The sequence below is a fragment of the Camarhynchus parvulus genome, chromosome 3 (genome assembly GCF_901933205.1).
Source record: "Camarhynchus parvulus chromosome 3, STF_HiC, whole genome shotgun sequence".
In the NCBI taxonomy this organism is placed as follows: Eukaryota; Metazoa; Chordata; class Aves; order Passeriformes; family Thraupidae; genus Camarhynchus; species Camarhynchus parvulus.
In genome coordinates this window covers 54,049,631-54,066,827 of record NC_044573.1, presented here as the reverse complement: position 1 = coordinate 54,066,827, position 17,197 = coordinate 54,049,631, and the positions used below count along the sequence as shown (strand labels likewise).

The window sequence follows — 17,197 nt, the reverse complement described above, 5'->3', positions numbered from 1 at the left end:
GGAAAGGTATGGCTACATAAAGGGGTGCCAGCTTTCTAAGTGTCAGTATTTGTAAAACATAGGGAGACTGACAAGGTAACTAACGTGCCTCATAGTATCATCTTTCAGTATCAGGTTCACCTACAGAGAAATGCCCTGATTTCCCAACAACTCCAATGTTGTTTCTTTTCACCACTGCATTATTTTCAGCCTAAGCTCTTAGATGCACCTTTCTTTCGCATTGCGCTGAGACAACCCTTCTCTTTCAGCAACAAAGTATTTACTTCAAATCTTTACCAGGATTTGGAATCATGGGAAGAGCTGAGGCACAGGAATGTTGTTGTTCCCTTATGTATAAACCCTCTCCTCAGAACTGTATGCCAGGAACAACTCAGGCTTCAACTGCTTTTAACTCAGAAAGAAGAAGCTCTGCTCAAAAGGCAGGAGATATTTCCTCGTTACACAGGAGAGTTACAAACAGTAACAATGGCCAAATTCTGGAACCATGCCACCTTTTTCAATTAGCAATACATTTCAGTAGGATGATACTGTGCAGACACCTATTTGCTTAAACAAAATCCAGTCTTAATAGACTTTCTGATTCAGGATTTCAGTTGTTGTCTCTTGATTACAGTGAAGCTTAATGAAGTAAATAGGGAGTACGTACTTTGAGTAAATGCAACAGCACAGATTTGTAAAATGGTACTGACTTAACTCTATGTTCACTGTTCTCAACATATTACAGTTTTGTTACATTGTCCATTCTGTGACACTCTTTGTTAACATTTTGATTCAATCCTAACAAATTAAAGATATCTGCACTGAAATAAAAGCTGTTAATAAAATTAATTCTATGCTAAATTTATACACAGAGGTTATGGTCTAACACATAGATTCTATTTGAGAAAAGTTGTAAAGGTACCTATAAACCAGATACTAGGTTATATATTTAATGTGCAATAGTTTAAATGTTATAAATTATGTGCCACTGGAAAACTCTTCAGTGAAGGATATAGAGGAAGGAAGGGGGAAGGAAGTTAAGGAAACCTGGAACTTTTCTATTGTATGGCTCTGCAGCAGAAGTCTCCTCTCTCATTAGCTCACCTCTGGCTGGTGATCGCTGTCCTGCTGCATCTGGCACAGCTAGACAATGTGTATCTGCACTTAGGTAAGAGGTTTGGGATCCACCATTGGGTTGGCAAAGCTGGACTTCCTGGCTTTCTGCTGCATCTCCACAGGCCACTTGTGTTGCCTCATCAGAATGGATCTGTACGCAGAATGTTAAGGGCTGATCACCCTCTTCCGTGGCAGAGCTGTTCACCAGGTCAAGCCAGGACTGCCTCTCAGAATAAACCACTTTGGATGTCAAGGAAGACGATGATTCTCGGGAATTGAAAGTGCTTTCAGGAGAGGAGAGAGAACAAGATGCTTCACTTGACAGAGTTGAGGTAAATGATGACTTCTGCTGATCCTGCTTTCCAGAAACAAAAGGGGTGGGGGGGGGGGGAAAGAAAAAAGAAAAATTATTTACAAATTGCTCCTTTTTTTAGGTTCTACATGATGTATAGATATGCAGTTGAAATGCTGAATGACCAAAAATTGATGTAATCTGATTACTTATTCATCCAAACAAACCGGTGGTGTGGCAATCCATCTCCTACACTGCAGTAACTTCAGAAACCAAGCCACCAGGAAGCCACAGGCAAAAAAGGTATGAACAGAAACAAAGACCAAGGAAAACTATTATGCTGAATATAACCTTCTGTGGTATGTCTCACACTCACCTTCTTTCTTTAATTTGACTTCGCTTTATTGGCCTAATCGAAAGTGAAGAAGAAAAACTCCAAATTAGCCATTGAACATGAAGAACTCAACAGTTCCACCAATGCAATAATCAGAGATAGAAGGGATCCCAAGCACTGAAGTACAGTAAAGAAGTATTTATCCTAGTCCATTCACGGGATAAGCATTCATCAGGGCAAGAAGGCTTAGCAGAAACTATAAGAAATTGTAATGAGATCATCATGATATCAAAGCCAGATTTGCTACTGCACAAACTTACTCCTTGTGCATATCATCTTGTACTGGCCAATGACAGCATCAGAGTAGCAGACTTGATGGACCACAACTCTGACAAGTTTCTGTCCTCAATATTTACATAAAATAGATCTGTATAAGGATTAAAACAGATGATAACTAGACTGAAAATATTGAAACTTACTGAGAAGGTGTTGCTAGGGAAACCTACAAAAGCTGAAAACACAGTAAAGGGGCTAGCCTGGAAAAACTATTTATAAAGTAAACCAGAAAGAAATTTCATTCAAATAAACCAAACCAAGAGTAACAATTTTTATTATGATTTTTAAACTCTGTAATTCAGTGTTGTATACTGTAATGTATACTACTGCCTTCTCATACTAAAAACAGCAAAACCCTCCTGTGCTTCTAATACAGCTGCATCATGTAACAAGGAGGCAATTCAGAGGATGAGGAGGACCTATATCAGACTGTGAGCACTATGTGTTAATAGCAGCTTCTTGACTTTTGTAAATTTTTGAAGCCATTCATTATATCATAGAATTGTCAATGTTGGAAGAGACTCTCAAGTTCATCCAGTCCAGCCAAGCAACCAGCACTTCCACTGCAACCTTTAAACCACATCATCCAGCACTATATTTGGATCCCTCTTGAACACTTCCAGAGATGGTGACTTCACCACCTCCCTGGGTAACCTATTGCAATCCCTAAACAAACTAATGGTGAAAAAAAAGTCGTATATCTAATCTGAATCTCCCTGTTCCAACTTAAGGGCCACTTCCTCCAGTCCTGTCACTGTAGGCATGGCCCCCACCTGGCTGCAACCTCCTTTCAGGGAATTGTAGAGGGCAATGACGTCTCCCCTGAGCCCCCTCTTCTTGAGACTGAACAAAACCCAGTTCTCTCAGCCATTCCACATAAGGCATGTTTTCTGATTCTTTCATGATTCCTATAAGACCGTGCCAAACACTGCAGGACCCAGGCATTTATGTTCCCCTATGAAAAGAAAACACTGTGTTTCAGGTGTGGTTTTGTTTCTAAAATAGAAACCTTCACATATGCATCCTCAAGCAAAGGATGAGGAGATGCTGTGGTAAACTAGGAGTGCTAAAAATACCCTTGGGAACACAGGTGATACGAAGCATTTCATCTAAGAGCTCCTATCACAAAGACAAATTGTTGAAGCGTTTATAAAGTCAAGCAGAACAACCTAACAGTAAGAGCTCTTGCCCACATGTTGTAGATGGTCTAATTTCAGTTGTTCAAAGCCGGAAAAGGAAGACATTAGATCTCACTTCTATTTTTCTGGCATTTGTCTATACAAAAAAAAAAGTATTATTGAAATGAAGGCTGTGCCTCACTGAGAGAAATATGTTTTTATTTTCATTTTCATTGTGTGTTAATTAAAAATATGAGTGAGAATAAATATGACTGCCAGAAGGTGTTTCTTTTTGTCTGCATATGTGTTGTGTTTTGTTTTTCCTTTGGCATGACAAATGTTTACCTAACTTATTTGAGTGACTCCTCTGGAAGTTTTGCAATCATCCATATAATAAATTTCCATTTGGGGATGTTTTAAAAAGCAGATCATAAGGATTTCACTGGAGGTTAATGAGTCTCTAGATATTTTTTAGAGAAAAATTATGACCATGAAACTCTTCAACTGCATTTTTGGCTGCTGCTGCAATCTATTGTCTTAACGTTTCTGCTGAATTTTTAACTGTGTATGCATTCACACGTGGACAATGCAGGTGGTCAGTTTAACTTTTGTCCTACAGATGTTATAATTTATTTGTTCCTCACTTACTTTTTTCCTCCACAGTACCCAAACTCATGCATACACGTGGAACCTCATGATCACTACTTTTTTCTTCTGCAAATTTCAAAATGGTTTGAGCCAGCAGAGAATAGAACAGAAAGTACAAACTTGGCTCTAGAAGTACAGCAAAGTGTTTGCTGCTCTAAAATGTAACAGAGCCTACACCTGGGTTTCTATTAGTTTCCAGAATAATAGTTTTTGGTTTGGAGTTGATGTCAAGAAGTTTGGAGGCCTTTCTCCTTAAAATAATAAAAAGACATTAACTCCAGTCAATGCCTGTGGCATTCTTGACACTGAGCTGAGTTGACAGGATAAGCGTCGCTTCCAGTAGAAATCTGAAAAAACTGAAGTAGGCCAAATGCTGCACCCACAGAATATGAACCCAAATCCACCACATTTTTGAGACTTCACAGCCTGGTTCAAGAACTCTGCAACAAATAAACCAGCAGAGAGCTGTGTTTAACCAGCCTTCCCTGAGACAACCACAGGCTGTAAACCTCGAATTGAGTTTTTAGTGGAAGCTGAGTTTTTGCAATCCTTCCAGTGTTTTTCTTGTTTCAACCCTTGCCCAGAAATGAAAGGGGTATTAAATATGGTATTTAAAAGAAGACTCTGACTTGCAGTCAAACAGAGCTGTTCCTACTCACTTTGTAAGCAAGCTGAGCACAGGGCAGAGCCACAGCAAATGGAGTGGCCAAATGGGTGAAAAGATGACTCCTTTGTCCACAAGGAAAGGGATTTTAAGGGATAGGAAGAATTGGGAAATCAGCTGACAAAGGCAAAGGCTGAAGGGAAGATTCCCTCTAAGGGAAATCTTGAGAAAGCAGGATCCCTCAGCATCTGCACCACTGCCTTCCTCCCACATGTTCCCTGCCAAAATGTGGAGGCCAGCACTCCAGAGGAGCGTATGGGAAGGAGACAACCGGAGATGGCCTCTGCAGTAACAGACCAACAGGCAGCAGGAAACCAGAAAAACAGAAAACTAAAACCAGCACCTGTTTAAAACTCATCATCTGGAAAAACACAGGCACTCACTCAGAGGCGAGCAGATGGAAAACACATTTACATCTCCTAAAGGCAAGCCACTGAGGTGTAAAATTCAAGACGCTCCATTAACTGACCCACAGCCCTGAATAACTGTGGGAGACATATTGCCAAAGTTCTCTCCTCTGATATTAATAGGCACTCAGTCACATTTCACTTCTAGCTAATACAGGCAATAAAGAACCACGTTCTACAGAAGTGAACACCTCACACCCCCGCCTGTCAGGAGGATTGTTCTGGTGATAAACGTCCCACCTTTCGGGAGAGGAAGTGAAGACTGACTTATCTGTCTGAAAATGAGGGGAGTGAATGGGTGACAGTGTGACATATGCTCCCAGCCTTATGTGAGCTAATTAGACATTGCCAGACAGGCAACCCTGTCCACTACACCTCCTTTTATTAATGTCTGTGATTGCACAAGCTTCTCTAGCTCATCTGTATATTTCTGATTTGCTCCTGTGCTGCTGCTCCTTTGCCCACCCCAGCTACTGGGTGTCATTTCAGTGTGCTGCAGAGGAACTTGTACCTCAACAGCAGACACTTCCTTCCCGTGAGATGCCATGGGAATATTTAGTGCTAAGTATAGTACTGCAACACCTCTCAGTGTTAACTTTCAGATAGGGAAGGGAAAGGCTTGAATCAGGATTCCTTATTACCAACCCAAACCAGATCACTCTTTTCTAACCAGAGAATTAAGTAAATTTGACTTTCCATTTTAATGGGAAAAATTTAAAAAATAAAAATGTAGTGACAAAAGACTCTCACTAGGCTGCTCTATAGTTTCCAATGCATGTTATGAACAATCTGTTTACTCCAAAATTGCAGCCAAAGCCTCAATGCCCGTTGCTAGCTCCAGGAAAACTTACTGGTTACAAACATCAAGAGATGCCTCTGCTACTTGCCACAGCTCTTCCTGATTTCTACTACAAATGAAACTTTTCTTTTAAAGGCCGCAAAGAGAGAGAAAAAAACCTACCTTAAACCTACTAGTGAAGCTACCTGTCATAGCAAATTAACAACTATCCTTTCTTTACTTAAAAAAAATTAAAAATGGAAAATTTCTTTAAAAATAGAAGATTTTTTAAAAATCCATTTCAATCACATATAAGGGCAATGAGATCACTGGGAAAAACAATTATATAGAAACAAGATTAATAGGGCAAGAACTAGATAATAGTTAGGTAAGCCAATTTGATTACGCTCATGAGGGTTCATAGTGCTTAATTTATGAAATGAAATGAGACAGGAAAGAATATTCTGGGACAATATGTTACATAGATTTTGGAAGAATGCCTATTATCTTTTTTCATAGTTGATTTTTCAGAGGTAGAAGGAAAAAACCAGATTTTTATCTCTGTGTGAAGAGGCCTCTTTTCCTTCACTTCGCTGCCACAAAAGCAGCTTCAAATTCAGCAGTCTTAAAAACAGCCCACTCAAATAAATAAATACAAAGCTGTTAGATATGCTACTAAGGTCACAAAAAGAGAAAGGTTTCAGGATGGATTTTTAAAAAAGAGAGAAAACAGTATGAAAAAAACAGCTTATAGCAGTGTGTTAAAAATCTTGTAAAGAAAAGACAGAGCTTGTGTATGAGGTAGAATGACACCTTCCTTTTTCCAGCAAGATAAATAGGAAGGAGCTGATCTTTTACAGTGCAAAGCTCCCTGTGGTGCAGGATGTGCCAGCTGTGAGCTCTGCCACAGGGCAGGCAGTCTGTGCATGAAGGTTTCACAGGAACACAGCATGGATATTTCCAGACAATATTTTAGGTTATTCCTAGAGGTCCACCACCTCAGGAGGGTTTTGTTTCAACCTGCTTGCAACAAGAAACAAGGTAATAACTGGAACACTTACCGAAGGAGGAGGTGGGGTCTGGACTGTGTAGGGTGGAGGTGGCGTGTCTGTTATTTCTGGGTCATCATGCTCGCTTTCACTGTAGCATTCTGAGGTAAACATGGAAAATGAGTAAAAATAAAGAGTTAGACCAGCATATTATTCTTTGCAGCACTGTGGCAACCAAAGATCACCAAGTAGGGTGTTCTGGATTTAGGACTACACTTTAACAAGTCAGTGTCTCCTAATCCACTTGTAGTAGTGCTGGAGAGCTGTTGCAAGTAGCAGAGGCAATCCTTAGTCCCTGAAATCAGTAAGTTTTCCTGGTGCTAGCAACAGGTGCTGGGGCTTTGGCTGCAATTTTGGAATAAAAAGATTGTTCATATCATGCTTTGGAAACTATAGAGCAGCCTTGTGAGAGTCTTGTGTCACACATGGTTTCTCATATAGACACACCATATGGTATGGCGGTACATATGAAGAAGTAATACCAAAAGTAAACACAGTACTCTAGGAATAACCTAGGAATAGCCTATTTGTCTTTTTTTTTTTCTCTTTTTTTGTAACAAACTCGTAGGAGTTTGAAACTCACGGACATGTGGCAGAGGCAGTCATCCTGATATTTCTTTCAACTATCTGTGCAGCAGGTGAAAACATTTTCCACAAATTTGTTTAAAGGTGGATTAAAGAAGTGATAATCATTGATAAAATTACACACATAAAAAGGGAGGCAGAATGTTGCTGGTTCTTATGCCCAGGACCTGGCAATAGTAAACATTGGACAAGATCCCCACTGAGCTGAGGACATGGGAATTTGCAAAGACAAAGACAAAGTCAGAGCCTGATGAGGACAACTTGAGCGCCAAGGGTCACAGGCAAGAGGCTGCCCCTGTGGTGTTCGTGGGATCAGCACTGCCCTTTGCTGGCCACAAACACTCAGCAGCCTGTGTTGACCAAGAGCTTCTGTCCAGCTCTGCCCCAGAGAACAGGGGTTGCTTAAGTCCAGCTCTGATTCCTCATCAGAGCTTGATTTCAGGGGCCCACACCACTAGAAAGCAGTTTGTTAGAATGGTCTCTGGACAGTCACCTGAAATTATTTCATCTAAAATTAACTCATTTAATACCCACATGCTTTATTTTTCTGCATGTGATTGTGGCGGGAGGGTGGGTGTTAACAATCACAGAGTGAGGGGAATAAAGTTGTAAGAGAGAAGAATTTTGTGCACGAGAGAGAATTTTCTAACATGTAAACAAAGAGAAACTTAAAGGGGTTCATTTTTTTTCTCCCTGTACTCTTTGCAGAACTGTAGGGTTTTGAAGAGCATAGATGCTGTTCTGTTTACTGGAAATATATACTGGCACATCTAAGCATAAAGAACTGAAACTGGCTGCAATAAGGCCTATATCAAATTCTAAGGCTCTACTAATGCCTTTTTGAGTAATTCAGTAACAAGCTATGCTTTCTACAGCTCCCATTTTAGGCACACAGAACAACTGAAAAAGATTCAACAGCTGTTTCTGATACTCTAACAGAGAACCAGAAACAGGGGCATGTGTTAAAATGCACAGAAAGTATCTGAATACACAAGAAATGCCATAAAAAGAGCCAATACTTCTGAAGAATTGTGTGATACAGAGAGGAGGAACTGGTCAGCAGGAAGAGAAGTGACTGTGGGTAGTGACAGTGTTTTTATAAAACATAGCAATGTTTCTGCAAGGACACGTCCGCCCAGGCACCAGTGGGTGCTGCACCCACACTGAAGGCAGCTGCTGGATCACCTGTGACAAAACATGCATGAAAAGACAAGGAGGTGTTTGACACTGGAATAAGAAGGCCTTTTCCTGAGGGGGAAATGGGTGACTGTCCTTAAAAGCTGAAGAAATATTGGCTATATTACGCTATTGCAATGTTATTAGATAGCCTGTTCAGAGGTTATTGAGTGGATTATTTTTTATCTTTTGGACATTTTTTAAATATTAAAATTGGTGGAATAACTCATTTTTATTGCTGCATAATTCTTGATTCAATCAATACAACCAGTATCATGTTTTATTGAGGTTTAAAAAAATTGGTTTAATGTAAAAAATTTTGGCCATTCCTACTTTCTATTGAACTCTTCCCTTCATGAAAAGATGGACAATATATTTGCACGCTTCCTCCCTGAATACAAGTATCTTGCAGTTCTTGCTACACAACCTAATATTCAATATAGCCCTTTATACTAAAGTGTTTTGATAAAGTTGGCTTCAAACAGGATACAGGCAGAAAGAATTAGATGGTGTGGAAGTTAACAAGTTTCTTGACAAGAAACAAATGTGAACTGAAAACAAACTGAGACTTCCTGAATTCTCCAGGTATCAGTAGCATCAGTGTTTACCAACCCCAAAGCTGCTTTTAATGGTAGAACACAAATGGAGCCAGATCAAATTAATCAATAATGTCATGACATAAATCACAATCTTGAATTTTGTGGTAGAGCAGAAGGGATGCAGGGAGGAACTTCATTGCTTAGACAAAACAGGCTGCATCACCTAAGTGTTCATACATCTGCAAATACCAGCAGCTTCTTCTTCATAATGACAGCTCCTTCACAAGCTCTGCAATTCCAAAAATGGCAATGGGTACCAATGTTCAAAAAATGCACACTTAAAAGCCCAGATATTCCTCACATATTCCTCAGGTTAGAGTCCATTCCTGGTTTGGTAACATAATATTACCCAGAGCACTTCTCATTCTAAACCAGCCCCTCTGCCCAGAGTTGTGATTTGAGTGCTGGTATCCTCCCACCAAAGAGCTATATTAGGTTGGTGTGCAAATTAGGACAATAAATAAATTTTTTAGGAGTTTTAAATTTTTTCATTCTGTAATGAACTTGGGCTTGGCTCCAAAACAAATTGTAAACTACAGAATAGCAGTACCATCCCTTCATCCTCCAACACTGCAATTGTTGAAACCCCCCAGGCTGGAGGACACAGTAGGGATGGGTCTGCAGAACACAAGGTATCCCTGGTCCTGCAAGCTGCCATGCTGCAGCACAACTCCTGTAATATAACTCACCAGCTCAAAACCCAGAGCAGCACAGCTGGTCCTCTTCATGCTTGGTAGGCTTAGCAAGCCAGCAAACTCCCAGAAAGTACTTACACACCTCTCCCAAGACCCCACTCACACTGTTTCTCACCATTTTTTCTTTTCCTGTGGTTACTCTGTGCCGTGACAATGTGGTTTCTCTGAGCTCAGGCAGTAGGCAGACCCAAGATGACAGTTTGAAAGAAAGAAAATAGCTGGCAAAAATCAAAAATTTGGCCAAGCAAAAACTGCGAAGAACACAAAGTAGTTCACACTGAAACCAGTTAGGAGCATACCTTCCTCATTCTTCCTGTTTGGTGCCTGAGGGTCTACAGCCATTCCCAGCTTACTTAGCCACCTGTGTTTGAAACAGAGGGAACAGAGTCAGGGATGCTCACGTGCTCCTCAGACTGAGTTTTGCTCCTTTCAGTTCTTTTCTGCATCACCATATCTGTTTTCATTAGCCTGACAACTAAATGTCAAAGTTTCTATTTCTTAGATCATCTTCTAGAAAGGCACCAGTTACTTTTGTTTTAATATTCCCCGTAGTAAACAGGATTAGTTGCCTGGGACATGTTTCCTTGATACTGAAAAAAGTCATCATACTGATGACCCAGGAGTCACATTTGTGTGAGCTAAAGAAGTCTTTGTGCTGTAACACCATGTCAGTGCATTAGTCCAGCTGTTGAGGTGCCATCTTTCACCTGCGATGAAGAAACAGGCATGGGAGCCTCAGAAGATGATGTCAGCTGGCCTGGCCAAAATTATTGCAGCACAGTCTGCACCACTTGAAACCAAACTTTTTGATCATAACAGATCACATTTTTCAACTTGCTATGTACTTTTGGTTTTAGTAAGTCTCACTTCCTGTGTTGGTTTATGCTATAATTAGGATGTTTTTCACTTATCTTCCTAGGTGGCTGCATTCTTCCGGTGCTAGAAACATTCCCTAGTCATACTTCTTGCATATTATGTTTGCCTGTAGGTCATCCAGATCTATCCACATTTTAAGTAACTAACAACTGAAAAGGCTCAAGCTTTTAAGATTAAAACTCAAGGCCCATATAGAGAAAGTATGAAGGGCAGGAATTCATTACTGGAAAAAACCAATTTTTTTTATTTTAGTTCTACTAAAGCAACAGAGAATTTGCTAGTAAGATCAGCATCAAAGTAACTGCACTTTTAGACTGCAGTATGAGCAATAGAGCCACAAACAAATCAGAAAAACTAAGTTTCATTTCTATAAGAGTGGTCCATTGTTTCTTTTCTGACAGATAATCCTAACAGAATGATTTTTTAAATGAAAATCAACCTTAACAAGGAAAAGATTTGCTAAAAACATTCTAGGACTTCATTAAGGATGAGGGCAGACAAGTCACTAATAACTATGTATAACTGGCCAGCTAAACGCATGCAGCTAGTCAGCATGGTTTTACTTTTCATGTGTGCATGACAATAGAAAATACATGATAAATTAGTGAAACAAATGACTTTGTTAATAAATCCACTGTTGATTTAATAGATATATGTACAGGTATATGCGTATGTCGATATATGCATGAAGAGTTACAAAAGGTCATGATCCATCAAGCATTTCTGCACACCAGGAACTCGACGCACACAAATGCTCCAGTGAGTTCAGTGGAACCATTCACACGTGCATTTGCAGGACTGGAGCCAAGAGAACAGATGTCTTTTAGTCTGTTTCGACATATGCGTGAGTATGCGTGTACTTGATGTATTAAATGCATGTATTTTGTACTTTGCCAAGGAAAACATCATCACTTGCAGCAGTGGGGGGTTAGTACAGCATAGTGCAGGCTGCTCTAACACTAGGCTACCTATCTTTAAGCCAAAATGAAATTTAATCAAGAAATGGAATTTGAACAAAATCGTTCCAGGGGCATAAGAGCTGAGACACCTGCTTAGATTTCAATCATTGACTCACAGGAGACTAAGCATTTTTCACATGAGAATTTCCAGCTGGGCTCCAAACTGGCTGTTAGCACTTACTAATATCCTCCATTAGCTCTAATTTTCCTTCTCAATACATCCTTCCATCTCTTCTCTCTTAACCAGGGTTACCCTCTCTACTGAAATATTCCTGTCCAGCTGTGCCTCATTCTCAGTCATCCTCATCCCATCTGCCTCAGGATCTTCAGGAGCTCCATTCAGGAGCTCTGGTGGGAAATGCAGGAACATTGAAATGGATGGTTATCTCCCCACCAGAATGCTCTATGCTGCTCCAACTTGCAAAGGGCAACAGATTCTTTTAATCTATATTTACTTGTAGGCAGCTGTAGTGCACAGATTTATTAATACATACCTATGTACATACACTACTGTAATATTGTACATTTCTGTACTTATAGATCTTTCAGAAGGTCACACACATTCTCTCAACCTCTCTTTTTTTCTATTGTGGCAAATATGTATGAAGTCTCTCATTTAGAGAGGGAATGAGTAGTCATTGCCCTGTGAAAAATCACACAAAGATCACCAGTAGAGCCATGATGAAAATCCTGACCCAACTATTGTAGGAGCTCTCTTCCCATTTAAATTGTACTCTTTGTATCTAGTATTTGGCCATTTAATGCAATAGCACAGAGAACAGACTGCAATCTGAAGTAAAAAGGGCAAAGATATGAGATATATCTAAATCAGCCAAATGTGGATTAGTAGAAAATAATATCTTTCTGATAGCTCAGTGATTTCTAAAATGGCAGCGTTCATATCCATTTTTACTTCTTCCATTGCGAACTATTTGGTTGTTAATCTTCTGGACCATTTGTGGAAAGAAAATTTCTGATCTGCCATGAGGATCATTCAACTACAGCACAGTTTGATGCCGAAGTTAATGCTAATTTACGTAAAGGAAACAGATCTTTCTATCCCTCTAACCCTCCCTGTTAGCTGATATGATACCCTGAAATCAGAAACTGTTATATTCGAGTTCTGGGACTTTTCCCTCTCTTTCCTTTCTCCCCTCACTTTTTCCCAGGTGCTGTACTTGCTATCAAATCTTAGCACCATTCTAACAGAAAGGGATTTATACCAGCAAATGCTGGAAAGATTAGCACCAAAATTGGGCTAATTAAGTGATTCTGATTTCAATCATAATTAGTGAACAAAGAGCAATAGTTTTCTTCCATTTAGTGACCAGAAAAATTAGACTCAGTAATTCCCCAAATAACTTTGTCAACGACTGCTTGACAGTGAAAGAATGAACTTTCAAAGGGTGTTCTCAGGCATGAGACAGGATGAAACACGACCAGTCGCTCCTACTTACGTGTTCATTTCCAGAACATTTTCTGCCGCAAAATAAAATGTCTTGATCTGTGGGTGGCTGATCTTAATAGCACTTAAGAAAAAGAAAAAGATGAGAGATATGAAGAAAAATAGTTTCCATAAGAAAGAAAAAATAATAGCTGAATGAAATATTTAAAATATTTATTCACTCCACTGTATTAATCCAGATTAACTTGTCCATCAATACAGCTCTTTCTTTAAAACTCTAGTCTATTTTTAGCTCATTTCCTAGGCCACGCACTATTCAGAGAGTATAAACTACAGGAACTGAGGGAAGGAATAAAGAATAAAACAAAGTCTTCCATTATTTCATTGCATAACTTTGCTGCCTTCTCATACCTCAAATACTATGCGCAGTTTTGCTTCCTCCAGCTCTGACATGTAAAGCAAACTTGAAAAATGTTGGAAGAAAACACCAGTAGTGACCCAAGACATGGAACAGCTTCTGTGTGCTGTGGTCAATCAGGCTAAGACCCCAAAGCATGGAAAACTGATGGCTGAGGGAAGGGACATGCGACACAATAAAATCACAAGCAGCACACAGTGGGTGAACAGTGACTGGCTCTTCTGACTTCTCCATCAGAAGAATGAAGGTTTTCTCTTGAGGGACACAATTAAAACCATGGTGCACTTTGTAACTTTAAACAACAGCAACACCCCTCCCAACCTTTGAAGTGTACTCAGAAGCAGCTGGAAATCAGTTCTGCATATAGAGTTTGGAGAGAATATTTTTAAATGTGCACCCTGATAAAGGAAAGTATTTATTCCCTGCACAACCAAAAGCCTCAAGCTGAGTTGCACCACAGCAGCCTAAAGAATAGTCAATGCTTGGAGTGATGCAGCATTACTTGCACCACTGCTGACCTCCTCAACTAAGAGGGGGCATCTGAGAATTACAGTCCACTAATAAACAGCAAATGAAAACAAAAAAGGAAAAAAAAAGGAAGCATTGGCACACTCATCTGTTCTTTTTTATTTGTGGTTTTAGCAAAACACATCTGGCAGAGATTTTTCAGTAATATTTTTACAATATGGTTTTCTTTTAGTAGCTCAATTAATATCTCATTATTTATACAATACAAAAGAACTCCCCACAGCTTCACGTCAAAGACTACTGAGGCTCACTCCTTGCAATGTTGTAAAAATCATGCAAAACTGGGAACAAGAGATAAACTTACTGCTTTTTTTTGCATTCAATTGCTCGATCCACACTGAAGTCTGGAAGTCTTATAAATCCTTCTGCTTTTTCAGCCTTCCATAAAAGAAAAAAAATTAAATATCACCACATCAACCAACTGGTAAACTAGTAGACTCCAATGCTGAATAATATTTAACATGCAAGTGCTTGTTTTTGACAGCTTTTTATACTGTGAAAATATATGCTCATCACCATGGGGACAGATTAATGCCTGATGGAATATTTCTATACCTATATTTGTGCAAATCCGGGGTGCAAGTGCACTCCTATTGGTGCAAGTGGCAGAGTGTAAGCATAGATTTTGTTGACTAGTAAGGATGTACAAGGGTTATATCATCTGTTCAGGTCTGGATGGCACCTACAGTCTCAAAGGTGGGTTTGTGCATGTGTGTATCTTACACAAACATGTATCAGCAGCACATAAAATGACCTATGTATAGCTGAAAAATACAGTTCAGAAGCGCCCCAAGATTATTCTAAGTAGAAATGGAGGAGGGCGTCCCCTGTGTAATTGCAGCATGGACCATTTTGCAGGGTCACCTGTAGACAAGCAAGGCAGAGGCAATGCAGGCTGCTCCCATCCCACGCAGCTGAGTTCTGTGGTTAAACACTGCAGACCTGTTTCAAAGGGCTTTGGTCACCCAGCTATCACTACACCCAGAAATTTGCAGGCATGGTGCAAGAGGTAGCAATATCCAGGCAGACATTTACATTTACATTTTCAGTACCCTGTTTATATCCAGTCAGCCCTTTCTGCATGCCAGGAGCTTTACTGAGCATTGACGTCTCTGCTCTCAGTCAGCAGGACTCTGAGTCAGAGCTGAGAAACTGAAGTGACAACCCTCAAATCCCTGTTTGTGCTGCCTGAAACTGAAACATATGAGGCAGAAACATCTTTCTTACTACATCCATCTACATACACCTGGTCATCTGCAATGAGGTTAGAAATCCTCCTAAGATGAAATGAATATATAATGTTGACAAAAGTCTGTAGGACATAAGGTCAGGAAAAAAAGTGCTTTCCAAAACACAGAGTGCTCATTCCTGAATTACATTTTTGCTGCTCACAGCCATTGCTAGTAGGCACATTAAAATTCTGAAAATGTACACTGAGTTAAAGCAGATAAAATACACACAACAATTAAAAAGACAGAGGATAAATGAAGATGACTGACAGTATCTCAAGTCTCATTATGCATGAATATGATCAGACTATAAAAAGATGTTCATCAAGACAAGCCTTTGAGCTTTAATGCTTGGAAGTATGAATCTCCAAGAACTGAAATGTTAATACAGAATGCTTACTTCAGTGGGTGGCTTCCCCTCACATCTGCATATCTGTTCTTTGGTATACAATAAATCATGATCTAACCATCAGTCCTGTCATTTACATGTATTAAACATTCATGTGAGAAGTTTATATTTCACATCATCACCAATAAATCATTTTGCTGCTCCAAACACAGACACACCACTGGACGGGATTTTTCTTATTTTCTTTCAGTACAGGAGAAAAATATGATTTTTACATCTGGGCTGAAAAAGTTTCATTTTGTAATATTTGTATAAAAAAGTGCTTATTTGCTACTTGGGCTTTTAACACTTTCTGATTGTACTTGTATCTGTAAATCTTGTTTAGTGACTAGCTTGGGGAGCTTTTGTTTCCATTCCACAGCTTGGAATTTCATGAGCTTAAAGTCATTGAGATAAAATGACAACTAACTAAACCTAGTATTACCAAATCCATAGTATATTAAATATATAGGGATGAGCAAATAAATACTGGTGAGTAATGAAGGAGCACTATTCTTGGGCTGTACTGTACTAAAAGTAGAGATTGTATTATGTAGTATTTCTGTTCCAAAAAGAAGATAATTTACTGGATCTGGATTGCCAAAATTCCTGTTTAGTTCCCAAGATAAATCTGAGAATACCATGAACCAAGCTCAAAAAAGCTGTCCATGAGATACAACAATCACTATTGCACACACTGCTGGATGAGAAATGCATGCAATGCCAGTTGCTTCTCTGTAGTAGGAATCCCTGTTCCCAGTTTAAGAAAAAGTTATCCAGAGACCCTGGGTGAAGGAATATACATAGGTACCCATGCAGCAATAATCCATGGCCTGAGCTGGGTAAGCCATCAGGTGGGTGAGTGGGTGACTCGGGTCTGGGACAGGTTTGGCCTTTCTTCCATGTTTTGTCTGCAGCTACGGCTCAGCCAATTCCATCTATCAGCGCAGTGACCATTGGTCTATACTGTACCCTATAAACAGTTTAGAGTGCTGCAAAAACACTCCTGAGGGGATTAAGTCCATGAAATGCCATTAGATAAGTCACTGTTTCTACTGTCAATGTACAAAAGTATTTGAGTGTTTGGATTTTGTATTGGACTAGTGAATTACCAGCACCCCACAAGCCAGTGTGGAGACACTCACCTGGAACACTCTCACCCACGCAGAAATGGAACTCGGACTTGAATCACTGACTTAATCAATCAGTAATTTAGATTAGATTAAAATAGATTCCTCTATCTAAACTAGGGGAACTCCCTCTAAATTACTAATGAGTATAGTCTGTAGGCCTTGATTTCAGTACTTTAATTTTAACAACTGTACAACAGAGAAACCCCCTATTTCTTATGCAGTATTTGGCCTGTTCCAGCTGGTAAAAGATTATGTTCTCACATACACATTCTCTCTCAATACATTCAGATTTTATACTAATTCTGTCTGTGATTTCATATTTGTTCATTTAAAGAAAAATTCATGTTTCATTTTATGTATGAGTGAAATACACTACTTGTACACATCTAAAACCTACCATCTATGCAACAGAAAAGAGGGGTTTGATGGGTATGTAGCTTCATAATTATCAGGAAAAAAGAAAGGAACAAAGAAAAAGAAGTCAC

At 39.5% G+C, this 17,197-nt stretch overlaps 1 protein-coding gene across 2 annotated transcripts in view; it reads right to left on the bottom strand.

Moving 5' to 3' along the window:
- The window catches only part of IPCEF1 (interaction protein for cytohesin exchange factors 1), a 76,472-nt gene that overhangs the window by 10,824 nt on the left and 48,451 nt on the right, over positions 1 to 17,197 (bottom strand). For both annotated transcript variants that reach the window (XM_030945800.1, XM_030945802.1), the window contains 5 exons: positions 14,267 to 14,340; positions 13,069 to 13,140; positions 10,076 to 10,137; positions 6,734 to 6,822; positions 1,084 to 1,450 (listed from right to left, as the gene is read on the bottom strand). In XM_030945800.1, coding sequence (XP_030801660.1) covers positions 1,084 to 1,450; positions 6,734 to 6,822; positions 10,076 to 10,137; positions 13,069 to 13,140; positions 14,267 to 14,340 — 664 coding nt within the window. The remainder of the gene's footprint in view (positions 1 to 1,083; positions 1,451 to 6,733; positions 6,823 to 10,075; positions 10,138 to 13,068; positions 13,141 to 14,266; positions 14,341 to 17,197) is intronic.